Source organism: Gobio gobio, assembly GCF_949357685.1.
Source record: "Gobio gobio genome assembly, chromosome: 2".
Classification (NCBI taxonomy): domain Eukaryota; kingdom Metazoa; phylum Chordata; class Actinopteri; order Cypriniformes; family Gobionidae; genus Gobio; species Gobio gobio.
This window is the reverse complement of record NC_137098.1, coordinates 69460121-69487765: the sequence shown is the minus strand read 5'-3', so window position 1 is coordinate 69487765 and position 27645 is coordinate 69460121. Positions and strand designations below refer to the sequence as shown.

The following is a 27645-nucleotide window of genomic DNA, read 5'->3' as shown; positions in this document are numbered from 1 at the left end:
TTATTATTATTTAAAATGATTATTATTGCCCCTGGTTCAGTAATCCACTCTTGTAATAAAGTAGCAGTGGCTGGGAAAGATTTTAAGTATCACCTCAGATGCAATCTAATCCTGTTTACATAAAATAAACCGCTCCCGAGCAGATTTAAGCTTACGGACCTGTTACTATGACAGCAAGTCCAGGATGAGCTTCGAAGAACCAAACAATCCGAGATCATGTCAAATCGTCAACAATCAAATCCAGCTAACTGAGTTAGCGACGTACGAAGAACGGGCCCCAGAAAACATTCACGTTACCTGGATCTTAAACAACACCTTGATAAAAGCATAAAAGTTTATGTGCTCAATACTACATTTAAATGTTGAGGTAGTTGCTGATGTGTTAATGTTCCTCAATTCATCAACAGTATAATGGACAAATAAAAAAGATAACTTATGTTTAGTTACTTTATGTAGATCTATTAACATTACTGACGTTCATGTAAAGTAAGCAGTGTTGACCACAGTGAACTCTACATTGTAGCACACACACATCACTCTGATCAGATGTCTATTTCATGCTGTGATGTCATCTGCAATACTTAACGAAAATGTTCCAGTCAGATGTTAAATAAACATTTAGTAAGCATTTTTATATGGTTTATGTAAATCCACTTTGGAGACGTGTGTGTGTTACTGGAGCTCATACATAATAAAACGTGTTTTTACAGCACAATCACAACTATACTATACTGACTGTCGTCTTTGCACCTTCAACAATTCAATTGTTTACTCTACAGTAGTTCAACAAATGCGATTTTAACACAAGGAACCGTGATTTTGGTTTGTAATACTCACATTTGATTTGCTTTTCTCCGCCTGACGTATCCTTTCCTGTGGCCTCATGGGAAGGCAGGGATAGAAAAGTGTCCGACGATGGGTGCTTCACAATCTGGGCGGAATCAGTAGGCCATCCGGGAACTTCTCGCCTACTCTTTTATGATTACTGAGGTTTCGAACATACTACTCCTTTCACGTACTGTTTTCGCCTACTATATAGTAGGTAAGTAGGCATATTTGAACGCAACAGTAGTATACGCACGTCCAAATCTCGCGAGAAATACTCCAAAACCCTGGTAGTTCTCGCCTACTCTTTTATGAATACTGTGGATTCGGACATACTATTCGCTCGCCTACTGCTTTTTACATACTATATAGTAGGAAAGTATGCGGTTTCGAACGCAGCCATTGTCTGATATTGTCTGTGCACGAGCACAATGTTTGCTTGTAGTTTGAGTCTAACTATTAAAACCCTGAGTTGTCTTCATCTACTTCGTATCCATCTTCATCTCCCTAGAACCTGACTGTAACAGAATACCAGACCAGAACAGAAAGATGGATCTCGCTTCCATCAACGTTGCCCCGATGAGGGGTAACCAACTTTTCAAGGGAGTGACAGTGTTCGTGTTTCAGCATGGCAGAGACCTGGACCGCTACGTGGAGGAGTTCTTCGACCTCTGCCATCAAGCCACCTGCGACGACGTCTGTCTCATGGAGGGATTCCGGTGTGGCCTGAACGAAGCCTCCACTTCATCATGCCACCCGGCGATCCCGGCTGGACACTGAAGGGATACATCAACTTCGCGCTGTAGACATGGGGATCCACGGTCACAGTGAGTGAAGCGGAGGGCGACAACACCCTTGTTCAGCCACACTTCTCCTGTGTTTCCCTACAGTGCGGATAAGCCTCAGGACCAGCACTCACCAGGCTCACCCATTCGAGTGGATCCATGGGTTCTTCCTCCGGCCTCTGATCCTCTCGCCTCACCTCGGCCCTGTGACCTGATGGCTACACCGTGGCTCCTCCCACCCTCGGCACCACCAGAATCCCTCGACCTAGCAGCTTCACCGGGTTCCTTCATCCCTCCGGATCCCCCTTGGTCAGTCATCACCCCTGCGCCAAGGACCTACAATCCTCCCGCTGCGCTTCGGATCTCCACCCTTAGGGCTGCAGTGGGATCCTCCTTCCCCTCGGACTCGCCTTGGTCTTCAGTCACACCGGCTCCGCCTCAGGCCTCAGGAGTTCTGTTGTCCCCTCAGATGCTCGTCACTACGGCTCCGCCCAGGTCTCGTGGGCTGTCGACAGCTTTGTGCTCTGGGTCTGTACCATCTGGCCACTCCTCCCGTCAGTACTTCCCGTCAGGACACTCCCTCCAGTTCCCACATGGAAGCTCTGCCTGCCTGTTTCTGCCAGCCCTCTGCCTGCTCCTCTTTTCCAGCCCTTCTCCTGCTCCTCGCCCACCACCAAAGCCTCCATCCTCCCTCCCTCATCTGTTTATTTTGTTCTTTTTACGGCGCGAGGACGTGCCTACTCGGAGGGGGCGTAATGTCACAGTTATGTTCCGTTGGGTTATGTTTTCATAGACATTCAGTTTTTTATCATCTGGCACATGTCTTGCTTTGTTCTGTTTTCCCGCCATCATTAGTCACCATGGACACTAATCATCATCATCATCATCATCATCAGCTGTTTGTCATTTTTGAGTTTCACCTGATCTTCATCATCTGTGTTAATTCATCTGTGTATTTAGTTCATGCTCGTCTTCAGTTCATTGTCTGGTATTGTCTGTGCACGAGCACACTGTTTCACGTGTTTGCTTGTAGTTTGAGTCTTATTATTAAAACCCTGAGTTGTCTTCATCTACTTCGTCTCCCTAGAACCTGACTGTAACAGTAGTGATTTATGGTCTTGAATTATAATATTAATATTTTGTATAAATAATAATATTGAGTTTTTGCTCACACGTCACCTAAGGAGAGTGTGAGAGTGTCAGATGATTCCTTCCTATATTACGGGGCACCAGACAAGGAATTTCACATTGACAGTGTGGGATTACAAATTTAAGAAAATACATTGCATTTAGCATTTAAGGTAAAAATGATGTTATCAGATGAATTAGTCAGCTATGCAAATCGTCCAGGCCAGTTTCCTGTTCTCTTCATTGTAAGTAAAATGAGCACCATTTGTCTTTAATGGCTCTTGGAGCCCCCGAGTGATTGAATTATCATCTATGCATTTGAATGACACTGTTATGCTGATTGAATCTGGACCGGTGACACCGTTATGTCTGAGGTGTGTCCTTTTACCTATACAATTACCTACACAACATATGCATTCCTTTGTTTGAATGTCTCCTCCCCTGCTGTATAATCCCTCCCCCTAAAATGTAGATAAAATACAATGTACGACTTCTTTAGTTAGACTGTTTTCGGACGACCTGCAGCACAGAGATCTCATTAAAATAATAACTTCTGTTTGAACGCAATCCCGAAGTCTCCTGGTCTTCACTTCTAGGTTTCCTACACTTTAGAAGATAAAAGTTCACAACAACAGTAAAGAACAATCATGGGAGATTGTAGACTGAATATAATTATATAAATTGGAGGAAGTTTGTCATCTGACCAATCTGAAGGATTTGTGAGATTTCATTAACTTGTAGAGACTCTTACTGTATTATCAACACATGTGTGGTGAAATGCATAATATTGCTGTGGTCCCTTTTGATCACACCCCCTAGGTAACATTTCTGATGGAGCATGTGTATATAAGGCGTGAGGTACGGTAAACGGGTGTTGCTTCATACTCAGCTGGTCGCACTTCCGGCGTCTTGTTGTGTTGCACAAGGGTAATTTTGGGTTTGGCTGGCGTTCGGTTGAGTGCTGGTTGCACCCACGGATGGACAACAACTGTTGCTTTGCCATTGCACCCCGCTGTACCGGCTAACTGCATGTGATGCCTTTGTGGTTGATTTCTGCCGTCTGCATGTGATCGAATAAAGTGTTGGCTGCCGGATAGATGATGTGTTTTGCACGATTCGGTACGTACACCTACTCCTACTTCCCTTTGGCCCCCATAACATGGTTATAATTATTCTGTGTGTTTTAGGAGTTTAAACCCTTCTGTGAGTGTGCCTGTTTTGCTTCCAGTTTGCATCTTGCAACATCTTGATTTCAGCATGGCTTGGTGAGTGTGGTTTGTGGCACATGTGGTTATTATTACTACTGCGGGCATTCTTGAAGCCCAGTGTCTAGCCTGCCGCCCAAGTGGTAAGCCCCAGCTCTTTTGTTGTGGTGTCTTTTCTTGTTTCTTTCTTTTTGTTTGATAATTGTTTTACAGTAGGTGTTGCCTGCTGCGTGGAATGTCCCCTGTTATGTGTGATTCATTGAACGAGACAAATTTTAATTAATTATTGTTTAATAAAGATGTACAAGTTTTATACAAGGTACCCATGCCTCTTGGTAATTTACTGAGAAATCGGACCTGTGCCACTTTGGGCTTTTCCCAGAGTATAGTTCTGGGTGGCATAGTCGTTATCTTTTGGAACTAGTAATATAATTTAGAAATTCGAGTGCCTAATGCTGCTGTGCGCTCTTGTAATACCTCAGATTGCCACACATGGAAGACACGACTGCAATAAAAGGATTTTATTAACAAAATAATAGTCAAGAGTAACTAACAACTACTGAATGGATAAATCAAGAGATTATTTGTTATTAACTGATATCTATGCAAATTAGATAACCATATACTCAAGTCATGTCATCTTGTCATCATGACAAAAAATGTCATCAGTTAATTTCAATTATCATACAGTGACAGTGTGGGCTTTAGATCAGTAATTAGAGCAGTAATTTGGTTTATATGGTTAATTTAGTTTGATAATTAGATTTATTTCGATATTTGGTTGAAAAATTTTGAAAAATTTAGTGTCCCCAACTGAGCACGCCAAGCCAGAGGCAACAGTGGCAAGGAAACAAAAACCCCATCAGGTGACCCAATGGAGAAAAATAAACCTTGGGAGAAACCAGGCTCAGTCAGGGTGCCAGTTCTCCTCTGGTCAATTAACAAACAGCGTATGATTATTATTCTGGAAACTTTACAGGTCAAAGGTCATAATAGATCGGAATATTTGAAGGATCGGAGGCAACACGCCGGAGACGGGTTTATTGAGGAAGACATATCGATTTAAGTATTATTAAATTGTAATATTCGAACAATCGGAGTCATCAGACCGGAGACGGGTTTATTGAGAATGCCGTGTCGACGATGCAATTTCAGGGGAGTCTTGACACAGTCTCTGCAGACACTTCAGGGTCCTGCATTGGTCATGTCTGGGCGCAGGTCCACCATCTGATCTGGATACGGCCTGGATCCGGCTGACTGCAGTAAACCTCGGGATAAAACAGAGAGACTATCATTAGCGTAGATGCCATTCTTCTGATGATGTAACGAGTACATCAGGTGTTATGGGAAGTGTTCCCGGTTCCGGCTGACCTAGTTAATGCAGCCTAACAATCATTTAATTGAAAAAGTGTTTTATGTGTATGCCACAGTAAAGAGATGTGTTTTTAGTCTAGATTTAAACTGACAGAGTGTGTCTGCTTCCCGTACAATGTTAGGAAGACTGTTCCAGAGTTTAGGTGCTAAATAGGAAAAGGATCGACCGCCTGCAGTTGATTTGCATATTCTCTGTATTATCAACTGGCCAGAATTTTGAGACCGTAGTAGACGTGATGGAGTATAATGTGTTAAGCGCTCGCTCAAGTATTGGGGAGCCAAACCATTTAGTGCTTTGTAAGTAATAAGCAAGATTTTAAAATGTATGCGATGTTTAATAGGCAGCCACTGCAATGTTGACAGAACTGGGCTAATATGGTCATACTTCCTGGTTCTAGTAAGAACTCGAGCTGCTGCGTTTTGGACCAGCTGAAGTTTATTTATTAAGCGAGCAGGGCAACCACCCAGTAGAGCATTATAATAATCTAACCTTGAGGTCATGAACGCATGAACTAACTGTTCAGCATTTTGCATTGAGAGCATGTGCCGTAATTTAGATATATTTTTAAGATGGTAGAAAGCAGTTTTACAGATGCTAGAAACGTGGCTTTCAAACGAAAGATTGGTATCAAAGAGCACACCCAGGTTCCTCACTGACGACGAGGACTTGACAGAGCAGCCATCAAGTGTTAGACAGTATTCTAGGTTACTACTTGTGGAGCTTTTTTGTCCGATAATTAAAAATTCAGCTTTTTCTGAATTGAGTTGCAGGAAATTGCTGGTCATTGCTGGTCATCCAATGTTGTATATCAGCTATGGATTTCGTTAATCTTGTGAATTGTACATTTCTTCAGGGCATGAAGAAATATAGAGCTGAGTATCGTCAGCATAACAATGAAAACTAACGCCATGCTTCCTAATGATATCTCCCAGTGGTAGCATGGGTGAAGAGCAGCGGTCCTAGCACTGAGCCCTGCGGTACTCCATACTCCAAACTTGTGATCGGTGTGACATCTCTTCATTTATTGCTACAAACTGATAACGGTCACATAGGTATGATTTAAACCATGACAAAGCAATTCCACTAATACCTACATAATTTTCGAGTCTAATCAAAAGAATTTTGTGGTCGATAGTAACACTAATAGTAACACTATAGTAACGAGTAACACTAATAGAGAGATACAGCCACTCTCTATACTGACAATAAACACAAATGCCAAGGTCTCTGGAAAGAGGTTTGGTGAAGTGATATTTACATTCCACCTGGTGACGTGCTGAGTCGGAGCGGTATATATATACACACACACACACACACACACACACACACACACACACACACACACACACACACACACACACACACACACACACACACACATTATGACAGGTGAAGTGAATAACACTGATGATCTCTTCATCACTGCACCTGTTAGTGGGTGGGATATATTAGGCAGCAAGTGAACATTTTGTCCTCAAAGTTGATGTGTTGGAAGCTGGAAAAATGGGCAAGCGTAACGATTTGAGCGAGTTTGACAAGGGCCAGATTGTGATGGATAGACGACTGGATCAGAGCATCTCCAAAACTGCAGCTCTTGTGGGGTGTTCCCGGTCTGCAGTGGTCAGTCTCTATCAAAAGTGCTCCAAGGAAGGACCAGTGGAGAACCGGCCACAGGGTCATGAAGGACCAGTGGAGAACCGGCCACAGGGTCATGGGCGGCCAAGGCTCATTGATGCACGTGGGGAGCGAAGGCTGGCCCGTGTGGTCCGATCAAACAGACGAACGACTGGAGCTCAAACTGCTCAAGAAGTTAATGCTGGTTCTGATAGAAAAGTGTCAGAATACACAGTGCAACTCATTTTGTTGCGCATGTGGCGGCATAGCCGCTGACCAGTCAGGGTGCCCATGCTGACCCCCCTGAAAAATCACATTTTCTTTTCCATTACGTGGATGGCCGGGTGCGTGTGCGTGGCTTACCTGGGGAACACATGGCACCAGATGCACTATGGGAAGAAGGCAATCCGGCGGAGGCAGTGATGCTTTGGACAATGTTCAGCTGGGAAACCTTGGGACCTGCCATCCATGTGGATGTTACTTTGACATGTACCACCTACCTAAGCATTGTTGCAGACCGTGTACAGCCTTTCATTGAGAAGCACAACAACGAGTTTGAGGTGTTGACTTGGCCTCCAAATTCCCCAGATCTCAGTCCAATCGAGCATCTGTGAGATGTGCTGAACAAACAAATCCAATCCATGGAGGCCCCAGCTCGCAACTTACAGGACTTAAAGGATCTGCTGCTAACATCCTGGTGCCAGATACCACAGCACACCTTCAGGGGTCTAGTGGAGTCCGTGCCCGATGGGTCAGGCCTGTTTTAGCAGCAAAAAGAGGACCAACACAATATTAGGAATAATGTTATACCTGATATGTGTATATATATAATAGCCAACACATTTTCTGAATCTTAATGAGTCATATGGACTATTATGGGCTGTCAGACCCGTATAATATGGAAACACACAAACTCATCAACAGCCAGCAGCAGAAAACACAAATGAGGAGAGATAATCAAATGTTTGTACATTGATCTGCGGTTTCATGTGACATAATATGTGCTCATGCTCTATTCCCCATTCAAATCAACCTGAGATTAAACATAAATCATGGCTTTGTTGTACAGTGTGTTTTACTGTCTAACCAAATCTTTCCTGGGTATGTGGAACAGTCAGACACTGTTACTTGTCAGTAACTGAAATACATTTGCGTAATGATGTTGTTCAGAGTAACATGAATTTGTTTTGGATAAAGGCAGCTCTCATGATTACTGGTATACCCAATACCTAAACCTAACTTCCTTACTAACTCTCAATAAGCAGTAATTAGGAGTATATTAAGGCAAAAGTCATAGATAATAGTTAGTTAATAATGAGAATTTGACCCTGATCTAAAGTGTGATCTAAAATTCCTATACAAATTACTAGGGGTGTGATGAGACACGAGATTGGCTTCACGAGAACGAGACAAAACAAGATTTTTACTTAGTATTTTTAAGAAATCCTCAATGATGAAATACATGACTAGAAAAATAGTCTGCAGGTGCATTTTGTGGTTTTAACTAATCAACTCGTAATTAATGTCATTGTCTCAAGGTTAACATTTTGAACTTTAGTTGCATGACTGACTCGTTCATGAACCCGGAGATCCAAACTACATCAGGGCCAATACCCCCCACCCTCATCCATATCTCCAAGCAACTCAGCCTGGTGGGCCTATAGCAGCGACATAGTGTGAGTGTTGAGTAAGCCGCTGAGTAAGCTTTAGCCGCTAGCGATGAAGTTGTTCTAACTGGCTCAGTGGGAAATACCGGGGCAAGCTCCTGACCAATCAAGAATAGCACTTATCATTCTGTTCGTTTTCTGTCTGTCTAATTTATTAAAAAAAAAAAAAAAACTGTCCTGTGTGTTCTGAGCTAGATTAACTGAGACTTGCTACAGCACTTGCATACTGTTGCCCTTGACTGTTTTAGTTGCTTCTTTTGCTCTTATTTGTAAGTCGCTTTAGATAAAAGTGTCTGTTAAATGACAAAATGTAAATGTAAAATGTAAGCTAGCTCAGAAAAGCTAACTCGCTAACATCTCCTCAACTTTAGGCATCTCCCCATAACCGTGCTCTTTATAGTTTAATATAGATGAGAAGTTAGATATTTGTGCACTGTACACTCTATATCAAACTGTTTCTCCCATGATCTCGACACATCTGTGTTCAGGGAAAACCGGTAGGCCCCCGGCGTTGAGGTCGTGACCGTGATGGCAGGAAGTGTTCGTCCAGTTTACTTTTAGACCAAACGTCCTGCCTATCTGCTGACCAGTCAATGTTCAGCCTCTCAACTGCTCTGGGGTCCGTTCTTCGCACCTTGCTTAATACATCAGAGATGATTCAACAGATCCCAGATCTTTTAATCGTAATAACTCATCTCTGGCTAATTTGGTTCTCCAAACGAATTTGCGGATTGGATTAAAATATCTGGATTAAATGATCTAAGTGTGTTCTTGTGTTCCCTGAAGAGGGCAGATGCATTGATACTCGAAACCACGATCAGTAAAGCAGCGATTGGCTGTATATATATATATATATATATATATACAAACATGATTACCAATTATTTATATTAGCGATTTTATAGTATTTGTACACCCTTTACATTTTGAATTTAATGTTCTAATTAGCAGTTCCTTTAATTTTTAATACAATTTTAAGCAGATTTGTTACGTGAAAGCATTAATTTAAGTTTCTTAAGGATCAAGATCAAGTTCTCTGCATCTCTGTGCTGTATAATTTTATTATAATATTATTTTCAAAGACATTTTTATATTATTATTGTTTTTATTTTAAATTAATATCGCCCCTGGTTCGGTAAGGAACTCTTGTTATAAAGTATCAGTGATTGGGACAGATTGTAAGTATCAACGCTGCTTAAAAAGATGCAATCTAATCCTGTTTACATGAAATAAGCTGCTCGTGAGCAGGTTTAATCTTACGGACCTGTTGCTATGACAGCAAGTCCAGGATGAGAGTCGAAGAACCAAACAATCCAAGATCATGTCAAATCGTCAACAATCAAATCCGGCTAACCGAGTTAGCGACGTACGGAGAACGGACCCCAGGTCACAACCTCAACCAGCGCCTCAAATGCATGAGACTGAGGTGGCGAATCCTCAGTGTCTCTGACACTAGCAGCCTCCAGCTCCTCAGAACTGGAGAGCTGCATTAGTGGTGCCTCAATCGGGGCTGAAGAAACCGCAGCGTGTGCTTCCAAACCCAGAGAGAAGGCCCTGGATCTATCAGGTGAAGGCAGAGATAAGGCTGGGCCTGTCTCTAACCCCGCTGATAGATCCATTTGCAAACCCCATGACTGTGATGGGACCAGAGCCCTGGGGAACCCAAACCTGAACGTCCTCGCAAAAGGACGCCAGGCGGGATCGGAGTGTCCGTAAAGGGAGCACTTCACAGTGCTCACAGCCATCGCCCTCGAGATAAATAATGCGGGCAGGGGTGCACACACACTCTAAACTGCTGCTTGCTTGCCATAATTTTACCACATAATGCGACAAAACAACACCATATAAGACAAGGACAGTTTCACACAGAGCGCTAGTGTAGACACAGAAGCTAGCGGCTGTGTTTTGGGCAGGCTTTACAGCTTCCTGGTTCGTGACGTCACCCGCCTCTGACGTTCCTTCAAAGCATTGGACTGATTTAACATGTGCTTCAAGACATCATGCAAAGTGTTCCCTCAGCGTCAATCAACGCAGCGCGAGTTCCCTTGAAAGGGAAAGTTTATACTCCACCACCTGCGGGACATCATTAACCAACGAGGTTGAACGATAAATTTGTGACAGTACGGTTTCGGGAAACAGTTGTGACTAGCTAGCTGATTTCTTCCCCGATGAATCGTACTATAGTAGTTAAGCAGTGAGTTACGTCGTTGTACTGGAAACACACCCCAGGGTAGCAACTGAAACCAGCTTCCTGCAACCGGCCTCAGGCAGTTGTATCTGAATATTGTGGACCTGTCCCAAATGGCACCCTAAACTACATACTTCTATAGGAATAACTAGTTATTTGGATCAGTATTCTAAAGTGAAGATCATGGTAACCCACTTGCAATTACTTAAGTGTTACTATACAAAACCTATTACATCAGTCATTACTAGAAGAGTTATCATGTTTTTCACTTTAGAATACTGATCCAAATAATTAGTAGTTCCTTCTGAAGGATTTAGTAACACTTGAGTCATTACTAGAGGATTACCATTACCTTTGTTTTAGAATTAATTATACATTATTCATTATTCATGTTAATTGTGAACCTGTATAAAGTAGTTCTTAGTAGTCCTCTGGGAGTTATGAAAAAATAGTAGTTATTGATTAGCTAATAGTGAACTGCCACATTCAACTGGCTGCTATTACTTACTAATTCATTAATCAGAGTTTGTTGTTAATAGTAGTTACTAGAGGTTTAATATGCATTACTTACTTGTTGCTGTGTAGTTATTCATTAATGACGGAGCAGTATTCTAAAGTGTTACCCTTTTTATTTTGTTTATTGTGTAAACTTCCATCCATTTAGCCCAAAAACCGGATGCTAATGGCTTGGTCAAAAGGAATTCTGCGTGTAAGCCTTTTCAGCCTTTCGTTGAAGTTCTCTTAATTTATTGATATCTCATTTTAAATCTGACTCCATTAATAATTTTATCTGACTCCAATTCTAAGTGACTCCATAAAGTGTGCTACATTTAGAGTTTATCAGCTGATTTTACGATTAGTTGCGATTTAATTTAGATCGTTGAATTTCTTTGTATCTTCCTAGTTTTCATATTCGTTCATCGAGAGACCCAATATCTCAGAGAGACATGACGCGTCCGGTTTGCGCGCTCACGGGCACAAAACGGTTACTTCTGTAATTAGTCAGAGGATGCAGAGTGAATATTTTACCTTTAAGTGGTTGCACATGCTCACTCAACAAAAAGTGTAATTTTAATAATATTCACGAACTGCAACTTTCCAATCCAGCGATAGTCAGAAATCAGAATATCGCGCACGCTGCGCGCCATGCTTCAGTCGTGGCGTCATCGGTGTGATCTATCATAACCCTAGATTTTGCGGTAATAAAGGAGTATACATCGATCCATTCTAGAATAATGATTTCAGAATCATACAAGAGAAATCAAGGTTAACCACCACATGGGGGGTCTGACTACAGAATATTCCCCTGAGAGTTTGGTTACCCTCCCTTAAATACTCCAACTAGAACAAAAGCGTTGTAAATATTTGCAACACAAACACCTGGTTTTGGGGGAGTGGATCAGATATCTTTGAAAAGACTCCTCAAAAGGAGAACTGAATTCTCATTAGTTTTCAATCTTTCTAATACTACCAGTGACTGCAGTGAAACTGAGACTATTTTACCATTCGCACCGAGACCTTTAAAAATACATCAAACATGAAAGGGATAAAACAATAGATTTACAAGAGACATCATCACTGGTATATCTGCATTTGGTGACTTGAAAACAGGGCAAGGAGAGGGAAAAATGGGGAGGGGGGAGAAATGTTTGTCAGGGTGTTGTCACAGAAGCAAAACTGGCTTTAACATTTCTTTATTTTAGGGGGCAAAGAACAGATGCTGAATACCTTGCAAGTCAAAAAATTGGGACAATATGGAGTCAGAATAGACTCATTAATAATTCACGCAAAAAACACGATGCACACAAGACTTTATATCTCACAATTCCGACTTTAAATCTCTCAACTCTGACTTTATATCTCACAATTCCGACTTTATATCTCTCATCTCTGACTTTCTATCTCTCAATTCTGACTTTATAACTCTCAATTCTAACTTTATATCTCACAATTCTGACTTTATAACTCTCAATTCTGACTTAATATCTCTCAATTCTGACTTTATATCTCACAATTCCAACTTTATATCTCTCAATTCTGACTTTATATCTCTCAATTCTGACTTGACTTTATATCTCTCAATTCTGACTTTATATATCTCATCTCTGACTTTATATCACACAATTCTGACTTTATATCTCACAATTCCAACTTTATATCTCTCATCTCTGACTTTATATCTCTCAATTCTGACTTTATATCTCTCAATTCTGACTTTATATCTCTCATCTCTGACTTTATATCTCACAATTCAGACTTTAAATCTCTCATCTCTGACTTTATATCTCTCAATTCTGACTTTAAATCTCTCATCTCTGACTTTATATCTCTCAATTCCGACTTTATATCTCTCATCTCTGACTTTCTATCTCTCAATTCTGACTTTATATCTCTCAATTCTGACTTTAAATCTCTCATCTCTGACTTTATATCCCACAATTCTGACTTTATATCTCTCAATTCTGACTTTATATCTCACAATTCAAACTTTATATCTCTCATCTCTGACTTTCTATCTCTCAATTCTGACTTTATATCTCTCATCTCTGACTTTATATCCCACAATTCTGACTTTATATCTCTCAATTCTGACTTTATATCTCACAATTCAAACTTTATATCTCTCAATTCTGACTTTATATCTCACAATTCAGACTTTATATCTCTCAATTCTGACTTTAAATCTCTCAACTCTGACTTTATATCTCACAATTCAAACTTTATATCTCTCAATTCTGACTTTAAATATCTCAACTCTTGAGTTTATATCTCACAATTCAGACTTTATATCTCTCAATTCTGACTTTAAATCTCTCAACTCTGACTTTATATCTCACAATTCAAACTTTACATCTCTTAATTCTGACTTTAAATCTCTCAACTCTGACTTTATATCTCACAATTCAAACTTTATATCTCTCAATTCTGACTTTAAATCTCTCAACTCTGACTTTATATCTCACAATTCAAACTTTATATCTCTCAATTCTGACTTTAAATCTCTCAATTCTGACTTTATATCTCTCATCTCTGACTTTTTATCTCACAATTCTGACTTTATATCTCTCAATTCTGACTTTATATCTCAATTCTGACTTTATATCTCTCATCTCTGACTTTATATCTCACAATTCAGACTTTATATCTCTCAATTCTGACTTTAAATCTCTCAACTCTGACTTTATATCTCTCAACTCTGACTTTATATCTCTCAACTCTGACTTTATATCTCACAATTCTGACTTTATATCTCTCATCTCTGACTTTTTATCTCACAATTCTGACTTTATATCTCTCAATTCTGACTTTAAATCTCTCAATTCTGACTTTATATCTCTCATCTCTGACTTTTTATCTCACAATTCTGACTTTATATCTCTCAATTCTGACTTTATATCTCAATTCTGACTTTATATCTCTCATCTCTGACTTTATATCTCACAATTCAGACTTTATATCTCTCAATTCTGACTTTAAATCTCTCAACTCTGACTTTATATCTCTCAACTCTGACTTTATATCTCTCAACTCTGACTTTATATCTCTCAACTCTGACTTTATATCTCACAATTTTGACTTTATATCTCTCAACTCTGACTTTATATCTCTCAACTCTGACTTTATATCCTGACAAGCCTTCCTCCACCAAAAGTCCACATTTATTCCAGCTTATTAAAAGATTCAGAAAATGTAATTCTCGTATCCCTATTTTATGGTTTATTTTCTGTTAAGAGTATTGAGGTCAATTAGAGGACAATTGTTTAAATGGGAAAACACCTTTTGAAGAATAAATTAAAACACAATCTTTCTCTTGAAAGATGTCTTCACTGCTTCAACTTATGTTCCCTGTATTTGTAGTATGGCTTAATGTCCACTAGAGGGTGAAATGAGAGCAGAATGAGTTTCAAAATGAAAACAGAACAGACAAAATAAGGATTTCTAAAGCTTTTTAATGGCATTTTGTGTGTATTAGTTGTTTTTTGTTTAGTACAATGTAATACATTTGACACATGTTAATTGTAACAGTTGACACTTAAAAGAGCATATTTTCTGAAAAAGTGACAAATAAATTGAAAAACAAAAATTTATGAATAAATCATTTAAAAAACACAGAACAGATACACTTAACAAAAAAAAAAAAAAAAACAGGCTAACTGATTGTGAAGGTCTCCCATTGATTAGCACTCTACAGCCTTATAGATTTGGTTTCACTTCATTATTTGTTCAGTCTTGCCTTGATGTTCACTTCCCTCATTGAAAGAGATTATATATGCTATACTGTAGAGTGTGATGTTACATGACAGATACTTAAAAGGGTGATTGTTTACATAAATCATCTAATTAACATTACTTGTTTATATGTATTATTTGTATATTGAGGTTTTGCCCCTGTGAATATTCTCAGCTAATTGCACTTTGGTAGAACATTTATTATGCTTCTGCAAGTTTTTTTTTTAAGAACATGAAATATATATATTTTTTAGACTTTCATTTAAAACCATCATATATTCCTTTTCAAAACACTACAGGTCTTCTGCTATTTTAACAACTGTTTTTGCAAACTCATAGCTTTCTTTTGCTGTGTTTATTATTGTGTCACAGACTGAATCAGCTTTTTCTGCTTCATCCCATCCAGTGACTCCTCCTACAACACCTCCTGTGATAGCTGCAGTTCCCAATACAACACCCGCAGCGACACATGAACCAGCATCTGCGTCTTTTACCACTATTGTAATATTTTCTTTCTTCAGTAAAGTCACAACACATGCCACAGCGGTACCGATGCCCAGAAAAGCACCAATCACTGTCCCTATCGCCACTCCTGCGAGCTTATTGAGAATCTTTTTATGAACAACTTTCTTTGCTCTCTCTCGTTTCTCTTCTGGAGACAGATTCTGCTCATCCATGTTCTCAGTCTCCTTTTGAATTTCTTCTTCAACTATCTGAAGCAGCTCATTGGTGTAGTGGCCATTCTTTTTCTCCATCTTGTCGATGGTCTCCAGCAGTTTTTTCACCTGAACTTTGTTGCTCTTGTATCCCCACCAACGGATGTTCCAGTGTTTATTGTCAATCACATGACAGAGGCCTTCACATTCATCTACAAGCTCCTGCAGTTTTGGACTCTTCTTCACAAACTCCTCAATAGTTTGACCCTCTAATTGTTCACCGTGAGTGAATAAAATTGATATATGTTTGCGGATATCCTCTCCACACTGTTTAATACATGACTTTATAGTATCTATTATCTCCATTTCTTGTCCCGTGTACCTTCCAACCTTTAGAATCATTATAAACATGTCCGGGAATGGAACCATTTCAGTGAGTGATTTAATGATTTCAGATTTGACGGCCTCCTCATCAACAACTGTGTCAAAGATTCCAGGTGTGTCAATAACGGTGATCTTTCTTCCATTGACAATCCCTTTTGCACTTGAACAATCTCCAGTCACAGATGTAGGGGAAGCTTTACTTTCAAATAATTGCTGTCTAAGGATTGTATTCCCAGCGCTGCTTTTACCATCTCCAGTCTTCCCGAAAAGGACAATCCTTCTCTCAAGTTTACATTCATTAGCTATTTCAAGAAGACACAAATGAAGGAGTTTTTATTAAGAGCTTTGTAAATAAAAAAAAATAAAAAAATAAAAATCTATTTTATAGTTTGAAAAATGTAATCTTATGCCTTCAATGCATTGTAATAGTTTATGAAGCACTGCAAGAAGCACTTGTTTCAAACAGAAAGGATTTTATAGGTTTTACTTTTTCAACACATTTCACTGATTGCAACTTACAGTGCAAAATACAGCCATCTCTCGTAGCTTTCATTGACATCAACATCACAATTCTAAGTATTGATTCAACAGTTATTTTATGCCATCATTTCTTACCTCCCATTGTTATTGTCCGTCTGTAGTGCTGCGCTCTGTAATACACAAAACATTGTGTCACAGTTATTAAACTGTCCTTATTTTTATGCCATCTTAATTTAGTTGACTAAACAAAACATTTACTTACCAGAACAATGAAGAGTTTATGCAGAAGTGGTATTTGGGTCTGGGCACATCAACATTTTTTGAGAACCACTCCTGTCATGTAAATTCCAGACTTCCTCTCTTTGCTCTCTTTCAGTTTCAGAGCTTTTGGGTGACAATTGCTATACCCAGGCACTGATGCAAGTTGAGAGAGGTGAACTTACTTTCCTGTTGATTTTACACACACTTTCTTTGTGTAAAATCATCATAAACACACAGAAACATAGATTATCTGTATATATATATATATATATATTGATCACTGATTCTTGAGATAAGGGACAAAACATGTCCCAAACACAAAAGCCCTATTTTAAGTTAAAAGTAAGAATATCAACACAATAAAAAATACTTAACAAGTGACATCTAATGGAAATGTGTTCATAATAGTGTGAAAACAAACACAAAATAAACAGAGAATGTATTTTATGATGTATCTCCTTTACTGAACCCCAATATTACATAACTGAAGATTTTACACTGTTTTTGGAGTCTAATCTTACAGATGGTGCCGAAACCCGGGATCCCTTGCAGTGAATTTTCTGAAATTTACTTTGATCTGTGTAAGAATGAGGACATTTTTCACAGTTGATCTTGTGAATGGACTAAAGCTGACCTTCTGACCAAGGAATGGGTAAGGCTGTTTTCATTGTTTAATGGTTGAAGGAATTGCATGAAACAGAACTTAGAAGGTTTTAAATAGCTTCCATTGTCCCATTACTGTACAATATGGTGAATATTCATATAATCTCCTCGGGATGGAAGGGAAATTTTCTAGTGACGTATTGTTTGCTTTATGGAGTGAAAAAGTTGAGCCTACCTTGTCCAAACTCAAGAAAGAGTATATTGGAATTAAAAGTTCAGAGGATGAAATGTTCAGATATTGGGAATTAAATGGCAAACAACAAAAGAAACCCAAAACATATGGAGTCAGAATAGACTCATTAATAATTCACGCAAAAAACACGATGCAGCTGATTTCACATGCATGAAACCAAATTCACGTGCACAAAAAACAATTCACGTGCGCAAAATAAAATTATATATTCATAAAATACATTTCACAAATGCAAAACACAATTCGTAGATTTACAACTGTGCACACCCACTCACATGCACTCACACACTCACACACACGCACTCACACATGTTTGGTTTTCATCTTTTATGGGGACTTTCCATAGGCGTAATGGTTTTTATACCGTACATACCGTATATTCTATCCCCCTACACTGCCCCTGCCCCTAAACCTAACCCTCACAGGAGACATTCTGCAATTTTACATTTTCAAAAAACATCACTTAGTCTGATTTATAAGATGTTTTCCTCATGGGGACCTAAAAATGTCCCCACAAGGATGAGGATTTCGGATATTGCTATCTTTGTGGGGACATTTTGTCCCCATAACGTGATGATTACCAGTTCACACATACGCACTCACACTCACACACACACACACACACACACACACACACACACACACACACACACACACACACACACACACACACACACACACACACACACACACACACACACACACACACACACACACACACACACAGACACACACACACACACACACACACAGACACACACATGCACTCAAGCACACTCACACAGACACACACACATGCTCTCACACACACACACACACACACACACACAAACACTGATTGGCTAAAGAGTACGACTCCTCTGTGTAGGGAGGATTGCGCTGCCAGGAAAGTCTCAAAAACACACACACACATCCAAGGCAATTCACACACGTGAATGACGATTTGCACATTCGCATTACAGGATGAACGTGTACATTTTAAACATTCAAAAGTTTTTGTGCACAGTTGTAAATCTACGAATTGTGTTTTGCATTTGTGAAATGTATTTTATGAATATATCATTTTATTTTGCGCACGTGAATTGATTTTTGTGCACGTGAATTTGGTTTCATGCATGTTAAATCAGCTATGCATGTGTGCATCGTGTTTTTTGCGTGAATTATTAATGAGTCTATTCTGACTCCATAGGACAATAAATAAATTATGCAAATTAATAAAGCCATCTTTTCTGAAAGGTTGTGTATATAATATCTGGCATGAATTATTTCCTCTGCTGCCACTGGGCCGTGGTTCGTCCTCATGGATGAGATGTTGGGAGAGAGGCATTCATCACTCGACGGTGCTGGCGGCGAAGCATCTCTAAACATTCATAAAAATATCCTCCATCTTTATATTTAAAAGTCTGTCAGAAATGTCTCTTCTGTTTCCCAAGGGCTGCTGGCACACGGTTGCTAGGCGACAGGTGTGGTGGGCGGGAACAGCCGATGATGTAAACAGGAAATCCTCCATGAGCTTCAGCGTCTCCTTTAATGACATTCACTTTGACCTTCGTGGACTTCGAAGGATGCAGCTCAGAATTGGGACACAGTTATGGTGTAACATTCCTGTTGTTGATATTAAACAATGAATACGACGAAATTAAATATGACTAGAACAATAACACTCACTGTTTCTCCTGTTTCACGTCAGAGATGTAAATATTGTCCACTCTGAACGTCTAAATGTGGCATGACATAAACAAATGAGTGATGAGGATGTATTTACATGCAAATGTGTTCATGCTTTATAAAAGCAGGAGTATGAAATGAAACAATACAAATTTTACAATAAGAAGACCAAAAAAAATAAATAAATAACAATGTTTTAATGTCCACATTCCAGCCAAGGAGGTTTTTTAAAGGCTCTCAGTGACCAGTCTCACCGTCTTCACTAATGAACTCAACCCTCATCATCAGATCATTAGTGGGTTGTTTGGGTCACACAGAACCAGATAAAAAGTGACCCAACACAGAGAAACACAAACATTCATTAAATGTAACAGAGATGTAACACAAGATATAATGCAGTAATAGGATACAGTCCACACTTATTTCATTACTTTTGTGGTAATGTCTGAAGTTCTACCATGGACTCTATAACATTTTTTGAGTAAAACATGCATTGGTTAGCTTGTTTCAAGCCATTCTAGTGTGGTATAGGAAGCCAGCAGGAAGACTCGGCTCGATTTGCGCAAGTGTTTATTAATATTCAACGGGCTAAGCAGCTTGGCTCTGATTGGCTAACAGCTAGCAGAAACTTCCATTCACATGAATGGGCCTTCCCAACGTTCGGATGTCTGTTCAATCTATATAATTACCGCTGCAAAGTATATGATGACCGCTGTCAATGGCACAGGTTTCGTGCTTTTAATTCACATCTTTCATATCATTGCGCAAGAAGTCTGTTCGCTTATTGCAATGGAATTTCATTGAAAGTGAAAGTCAGCTAGTAAGAAGTTGCCACGCAAGACCTGAAACTGTCAAGTTCTATCTGTGTGGCGAACTATTAATTTTGCCAGCGGAAGCCACGAAACGATAGCGAAATAATTTTCCCAATAAAAAGATCCATCGTGTTAAGTTTATTTTCTCATTTTGGCAAGTAGCCGTATAATAAGCAGAATAATGTATTTCCCCCCTGTAATTATCGGAAAATAAGTCCCCGTTGACGTTCCGCCATCATTGCTGTATACGAAAACTGTCACTGAGCTAGACGAATTCTGTGGGCGTGGTCTCAACTGGGCGAGCTCATGAATAGTAATGAGCTCAGGCAACACCACATCAGACTGACCAGCTTTTGTAATTGGCCTGATTTCTCCGATTATTTCTCTTCAGTGGCTAGAGCTGACAGAGGAGGGAGCAGTTCATGTTCATATCCACAACATAACACAAACACATATGGACCCAACATATTTAAAAAAATACAAGTAAAAACGTTTTTTAAAGCTGGCACCTTTAAAAAAGCTGTTTAGTTATTAAAGTTAAAATATAATTTGTGAAGTTCATATGCAAATATTTTTTTTTATTGACTGATACTGACACAGACATTAAGATGCAAATAGAGGGAAAGATATGGAGAAATACACAAATGATGCCCTGAATGAGGGATGAGAGCAGATATAATAATCACGTAGTTTAAAGCTGCAGACAGAAACATCAGACTCAGGACAGAAACACACGACCTCTAAAGTAAGAACAACTCACATGTTCATTCTTCAGACACAATTAGACTTTGAGATGTTAATATTGTCTGAATGATTGTGTGTTTCATTCTTGCTGCTGTTCAGAAACTGAATCTGTCATATTTTACTCCAAAATGAATCTGTGAATGTTTGATGTCTGAGTTTTTCAATGTGTTTCTTCCTCAGAAATGGACCAAACTCTATATTTCGTTCTTCTTCTCATTGGTGAGTGTGTGTGTTGTTTTATTTATGGTTTATAGTTTCATCAGGTTTGACCCTGTTATGAAAAGCATTAAATCAAACCCTCTCTTTCACAGCTCTCTGCTCCGTATCTGAATGTGTTCAGCGTCAGTATCACTTTATAAGCGAGTTGAAGAACTGGACTGAAGCTCAGAGATACTGCAGAGAGAATTACACAGATCTGGCCACCGTTGACAACATGAACAACATGAACGACATGAACGAGCTGAAGAAGAGTGTGACTGATGGAGTAAAGTATGTCTGGATTGGGCTGCAGAAGACGGGTGTTGCTAAATGGCAGTGGTCTTCAGGTGATCCTGCGCTCTATCTGAACTGGGCTACTGGACAACCTGATGGCAGAGACGAGTGTGCTTTTATGAGAAATGGACAATGGGACGATGGGAGATGTAGTAACAGACTGACTTTCATCTGCAGTTCATCTAACAACAGTAAGTGCAGCTCCATACAATGACAATAACATTCATTCATTAAAAGATGCACCATATACAAAATGTATGCATATTTTATGCATGATTTGAATGTATATTTATGACTACAATTAATGTAGTCATAAATATATGGGAGACTGTGGATATTTGTTCACTTTCAACTTCTTTATAGAAAATAAACTCATGATCTTTTTTTGTTGATAACTTTGGGAATTTGCATTTAGAGAGCCTATAATTTTTTTTTCCCAGCAAAATTTATATTGTAAATTATACATTCAAAATAAATTGTTTTGATTAAATTAATGCATACAATTTCTACATATAATAGACATACAGCATCTTGCTCTTTCTTGATATTTATGAACAAAACTCTTGTCCTGAGAACAAAGTTCAGTTCTCATCTTGTCAGTGTGATTTCATTGTGTTCACCCGTATTACAAGGAGAATAAATAGGGAGCAAACAAAAGAGGGTAACGAGGGAAGACAGGTGGGGTAAATGAACCAATAATCAAATGAACCAATAATCAGAGATGTATAAAGTACTAGAGACACATACTTGAGTAAAAGTACTAGTTCCTTATCAAAAAAGTGACTTGAGTAGAAGTTGAAGTGCTCTTTAAGCACCACACTTAAGTAGAAGTACTAAAGTATTCAACATTTTTTGTACTTAAGTATTGCAAGTAGTTTGTTTTAAAATGTACTACTCAAGTACTGAAAGTAAAAGTACAAGTATTGTGTTATGTAGTTATTAAAGAAAGTAGTCAAAAGTTTGAACATCATATTGTTTTTATTATTTCAAATGATTAAGCTAAAGGACAATCACAATGTTGGTAGGTAATTTTTCTACATATTGTCATATAAATAACCTGAAAATACTGTAGTTCATTAAGATTAAATCTTACTATAACCACTCTTACTAAAAAATGGGGTAAGCACACTTATATTCTCATTTCAAGAGGTGTTCTGAGTAAATTATTTGTTTGTAACACTTTACAATATGGTTTGATTTGTTAACATTACATTAGTTAATGTATTAGACTAATAACTAACATGAACTAGATCAATACATTTGTTACTGTATGTATTATTCTTTGTTAATCTTAGTTAATAAAAATACAGCTGTTCATTGTTTGTGTATGTTACTTCACAGTGCACATTAACTATGTAAACAAATAGAGAGCAATTTGAGCGCAAGACGCTCGTGTTGTTTTAAAGACAGTGAATGCGCGTTCGCGGGGCTCTTTCGCGCGCGCTCTCTCTCTCGCGCGCTCTGTCTCTCTCTCGCGCTCTCTCTCTCGCGCGCGCTCTCTCTCTCTAATGTGGGTTTTGAATGGAATGATTCGTAACATTTTTATAATTGTAACGAGTAACGATGCAGCACACAAAAAAATATCGGAGTAAAAGTATTAAACTCATCGAAAATATGTACTGAAGTAAAAGTGGAAGTAGGAGAAAAAAATAATACTCTAGTAAAGTACACATACTGCCTTTTAGTACTTAAGTACAGTAGTGAAGTAGTTCTACTTCGTTACTATACATCTCTGCCAATAATCAAATGAACCAATAATCAGAATAAACAAGGTGGATGGGGTTAGACGATAGACAGCACACACAAACAATCACACGACAGACATGTGCTCACACCAAACGTGACATGAACATGCAGCTAATGAGAACACATAAGCTGCATGTTCACACAAAACATGACAACATGAAAGCACAAATCCAGTGAAAAACACCAGCTGCGTGCTACACAAGACAAAACATAACACATGGACAGAAGAGAGCACACTCACACGACAAGACAGAGTGCACAAGAACGAGCAAATGCTCATTCTGTGTGCTCACAACAAAAGACAAACACATGGAGCATGAATATCCGAATCCCAACACAAAACCAAAACCAAACTAGACCGAAGTGCTGGGATCCAAACACCACGCCCCACACAGAAAACTCACAAGGACAGAAGAGCACACCGCTCGAGCATACTCAAAGCTGCGCGCTCACACAAGACAAGACAAACAATACAGGAGTGTCAGAGCTCTGTCACATACCAAGAGAAAACTAGACCGAAGTGACAGAACCCGGACAGCAGTGACACATCTTCATCTGTTTGATATTTTTCTCCTTCAGATATTTGTGTCTGAATCCAGTATTACAGAGAAACACGGAACAAAACATAATGGAGAAATAAAAAGATGAAATGACATCATCATGAAAATTCACAAATGTTTCTTAATGTTGTATCAGCAAAATCATCATGAATATATTCAGAATATTTAATTTAAGTCTCTGAATGACACGTGTTTCTGATGCTCCTCCGCTGCTCTAATTCACATCTAAACCATAAATCAGTGTAAGAATAATGAACAAACTGACTCTGAATCTGTTTCCATGTGTTTTTCTTAAAGTGAGCACAGGACTCGTCTTTGTCAATCAGAGGATGAACTGGAGAGACGCTCAGAGTTACTGCAGACAGAATCACATTGATCTGGTCAGTGTGAGGAACCAGAATGAGAATCAACAGATTCAGAAGTTCATCAGTGATAGTCACATATCTAATGATGTCTGGATCGGCCTGTTCAGAGACTCATGGCAGTGGTCAGATCAGAGGAACTCCTCATTCAGATACTGGAGGTCTGGTGAACCTAATAATGCTGGAGGTTTTCAAAACTGTACAGTGCTTGATCCGGACGCTCTGAGACAATGGCATGACATTTTTTGCAACAGTGAATTTCCTTTTGTGTGTCATGAAGGTGAGCAGATCCTCTCAAAACACACACAGTCCATCATCAGCTCCAGATATCTTAAAGTTCAGGCTACATGTCTGACATGACAGATTCCTCCACAGTGTTTGTTCTGCATGTTGTTTTTGATCAGTCTCTCTCTAGTTTTTGCTTGTGGTTTGTTTTGTGTCCAGATAAACTGATTCTGATCAAAGAGAACCGGACGTGGTCTGAAGCTCTGAGATACTGCAGACAGAATCATGTGGATCTGGTCTCGGTTCATTCAGACGAGATGCAGCGTCGTGTGATGAATGTGGTTAAAGGGGCGTCTACTGCGGAGGTGTGGTTGGGTTTACACAACTACTGCATCATGAACATGTGGATCTGGTTGAGCGGAGAGATCGTGTGCTATCAGAACTGGGCTCCAGGGAACGGAACGACACCGGAAAACTGCAGCCTCGAGAAGAGAAAAGGAGCAGTTCAGTCTGGAGGAGATCAGCGCTGGATCAGCCTTCCTGAAAGCCACAAACTCAACTTCATCTGCACAAATGATGAGTGAAAACATGTGAAAGTTTGTGTGTTTACCCACATTCACTGTTTTCATTCCTCATTATGTTTCTTATTTACTTTCTTATATTTTATTTATCATACTGAGTCTACTAATTGTGTTTTAAAAGTCTTATTGAAGTTTATTGCTATGTTAATTATCATGATATAATGTGATCTTATCAAAGTTTTCTGACACCAATGATTACTGTTCTTTAGACGTCTAAAATACTCACACAATATATGTGTGTTTTAAGAATCTCTTTGCATATCTGGTGTGTTTATGTCTTTATGTTTTTCACTAATATTATCTGTAGTAATAACTGTTTGAATGTGATTCTGTGAGAACAGCTCTTCATAATAATTATTATTTTGTGTATTGTATATTATGTCTCAGAATAATTAAATATGGTTTATTCTTAAAGGCAGAAGTGAAGTCACAATGAACTGTCAATGAAATGTATTAAATATGTAAAATGTATATTTGTGTCACGTTTTGATTTTGTTTTTTGTTCATGTCTGAGTTTCTTGTTAATCTTTGGTTGTTGATTAGTTCTGTCACCTCTGTTTGTCTGCATGGTTTCTGATTATAATCAAAATGATTGTTGTCTTTTGAGAAACTTATATTTCAAACAGTGATTCTAACGAACACTTTTTAGTTAACTTTATGCCGAGTTCAGACTGTAGATCATTGCTCTTTTCACACTGCATGACTATCTGGGCCAGCATTCAGTCACTGCTGTGTTCACACTGACCGATGGATCGGCGACAGGGGTGTAAGAACTTAACCCTTGTGCATAGTTCAAATTCACTACCCTTCCTTTATGTTCGTGGATGAAAACATCCACAGGGGGACACACACAAAATGACTATTTTTTTTAACCTTTTATCACAGTTTTGGACATGTCAAAGATTAGAAACAACATTGGCTTTGATGCATTATTAGTTTTTGAGCAGCATCAGATTTAAATGTTCTGTCCATGGCTGTTTTTGCCCCATTGACTTCCATAATAACCACATTTTTTTGATTGCAACACCATGACACCATATAATCACGCATTTTTGATTGTTGATGGTTTTCCCTGTTGCGAAGAGATCAAATTAGTAATTTTTACAGTTGATAACCAGGTGGCACTATTAACCCTTTAGATTAGTTTATAAAAAGCTTAGTTTATGGCTTTTATATGGACTTTTATATGGATTATGACTGAATATTATTTTGCGTGTGTGTGTGTACAACTTTCACAAGCTCTGAAAGGCTATTTCAACGAGAATGCACACATTGGCGATAATGCATAGAGTTGAGAGTGTTAAAACAAATGTGCCTTGTTGGGGAAAAAATTAATCTCAACAGACAGTGTCTGTGGAAACCCAGTGGTGGGATATCTAAAGGTGTCGGATCATTTAAAGTAGTTCTACGACAGAGGAAGGACCATTTTGTTTCTTGCTTTTAATTCAAATGAGTTCAAAGACAGAAAGGGGACCATTTGTTTATTGTGTCTCACCTCTTACTCAGGGTAAAACCTTCAGTGGTTTTTCACAGATGTATGGAAAATTACTGAGGGGGTTGTTTAAACATTGGCGGGTATAAGAGTTTGTGCTTTCTTTTGCTTTAGCAGTTCACACTCAAGGCAGCCTCGAATGGCTGCACCGACCGTGGCTCTTTCTTGCAAGAAAAATAAATCTTTATAAAGACAATTGGATTATGGTTTGTCTCTTATTAGTGATGTCAATGAATTAATTTTTGCCATAACATGCCTCTTACGTATATAAATAGCCTATACAGGAATCAATTTAACGTGTTGCATTGATACATCATATTGCTAGACATTAGACTGATGTATTGATTGATGTCGATGTATTGTTAAACCCCTAATACTGAACCACACAGACAGACAGATCTCCCTCAAGCCCACTATAGACTCTCAGAAGAAGAAAACAATAGAAAAAAAAAGTTTAGGCCTCTTTACCAAAATCCTAAAATTAAAAAAGGGAAACATCTTTTATCTCTCTTCATCTAGACTTTTAATGCCCCAAACCTTCCTTTTGATGCAATAACTCCATTTTACACGTTTCTTTCTCTTAGACGCAAACGGAGGGTTCTCTTACGAGAGGTTCTCTCGTATTGCGTAAGTTCCTTTCGGGAAAGTATTCTTTCTTCGAGATTTCTGAAAAACCCCAAATTATCCTTAATTTTGTAACATTGTCAACGCAGTGCGGCAGCCTGGCAGACCATAGCAGGCTATTCCAGCGTGCTATTGGCTGCTCTGCTGGCAACTGCAGCAGCCTATCGGTGAGCCCGCGTGACGTGGCGACCAATGAGGGCGCTTCGCGCCCACCTGGCTTAATTTGCCTACAGGTGGGGCGTGGCCACGTGAATATAAGCAGGGCTCACGGGCTGCATATTCGATTTTCTTTTCTTCAGCGAAGCCCTTCGCATCGCTGGATCTGGAACCCGCCGCCGTGAACGCGCAGACAAGCAAGCAGAGGACAGCGCCTGAGGAAGCCGGCAGCATCGCGCCACCTTCAGCCTTCCGTGCCTGCTCTGCTATCCGGCAGCCCCATATCCTTTTACGCTCAAAGTGTTGTCGCCGCTGCGTCACACTTTTCACAAAAAGAGCCGAGCGTTGATACAAATGTCTCGTTCCACCTGCGGCTCGTGTCACGCGCAGCTCAGCACCGGGGACCGCCATGTGATCTGCGCTCTCTGCCTGGGCCGTGATCACGCCGCCGCCGCACTCCTCGCTGGCGGATGCCAAGAGTGCGAAGAACTGACGATGTCGACCCTGCGGGCTCGACTCGTCCTGTTCG

At 39.3% G+C, this 27645-nt stretch overlaps 2 protein-coding genes across 2 annotated transcripts; one reads left to right on the top strand and one right to left on the bottom strand.

Annotated features, from left to right (window-relative positions):
- Window positions 1-14718: 14718 nt before the first annotated feature.
- On the bottom strand, window positions 14719-16866 carry LOC307120654 (GTPase IMAP family member 7-like). The gene is made up of 3 exons (XM_079807774.1): window positions 16800-16866; window positions 16673-16707; window positions 14719-16359 (listed from the first exon to the last, which is right to left on the bottom strand). Exons 2-3 carry the CDS (start codon window positions 16677-16679, stop codon window positions 15311-15313), a joined length of 1056 nt encoding a protein of 351 aa, XP_079663900.1. The 5' UTR covers window positions 16680-16707; window positions 16800-16866; the 3' UTR covers window positions 14719-15310.
- A 3954-nt stretch (window positions 16867-20820) lies between these two features.
- LOC307143684 (C-type mannose receptor 2-like) lies at window positions 20821-25315 on the top strand. Its single transcript, XM_079845426.1, has 5 exons — window positions 20821-20879; window positions 21059-21097; window positions 21190-21561; window positions 23974-24318; window positions 24483-25315. Exons 2-5 carry the CDS (start codon window positions 21061-21063, stop codon window positions 24845-24847), a joined length of 1119 nt encoding a protein of 372 aa, XP_079701552.1. The 5' UTR covers window positions 20821-20879; window positions 21059-21060; the 3' UTR covers window positions 24848-25315.
- The last annotated feature ends 2330 nt before the right edge of the window (window positions 25316-27645 follow it).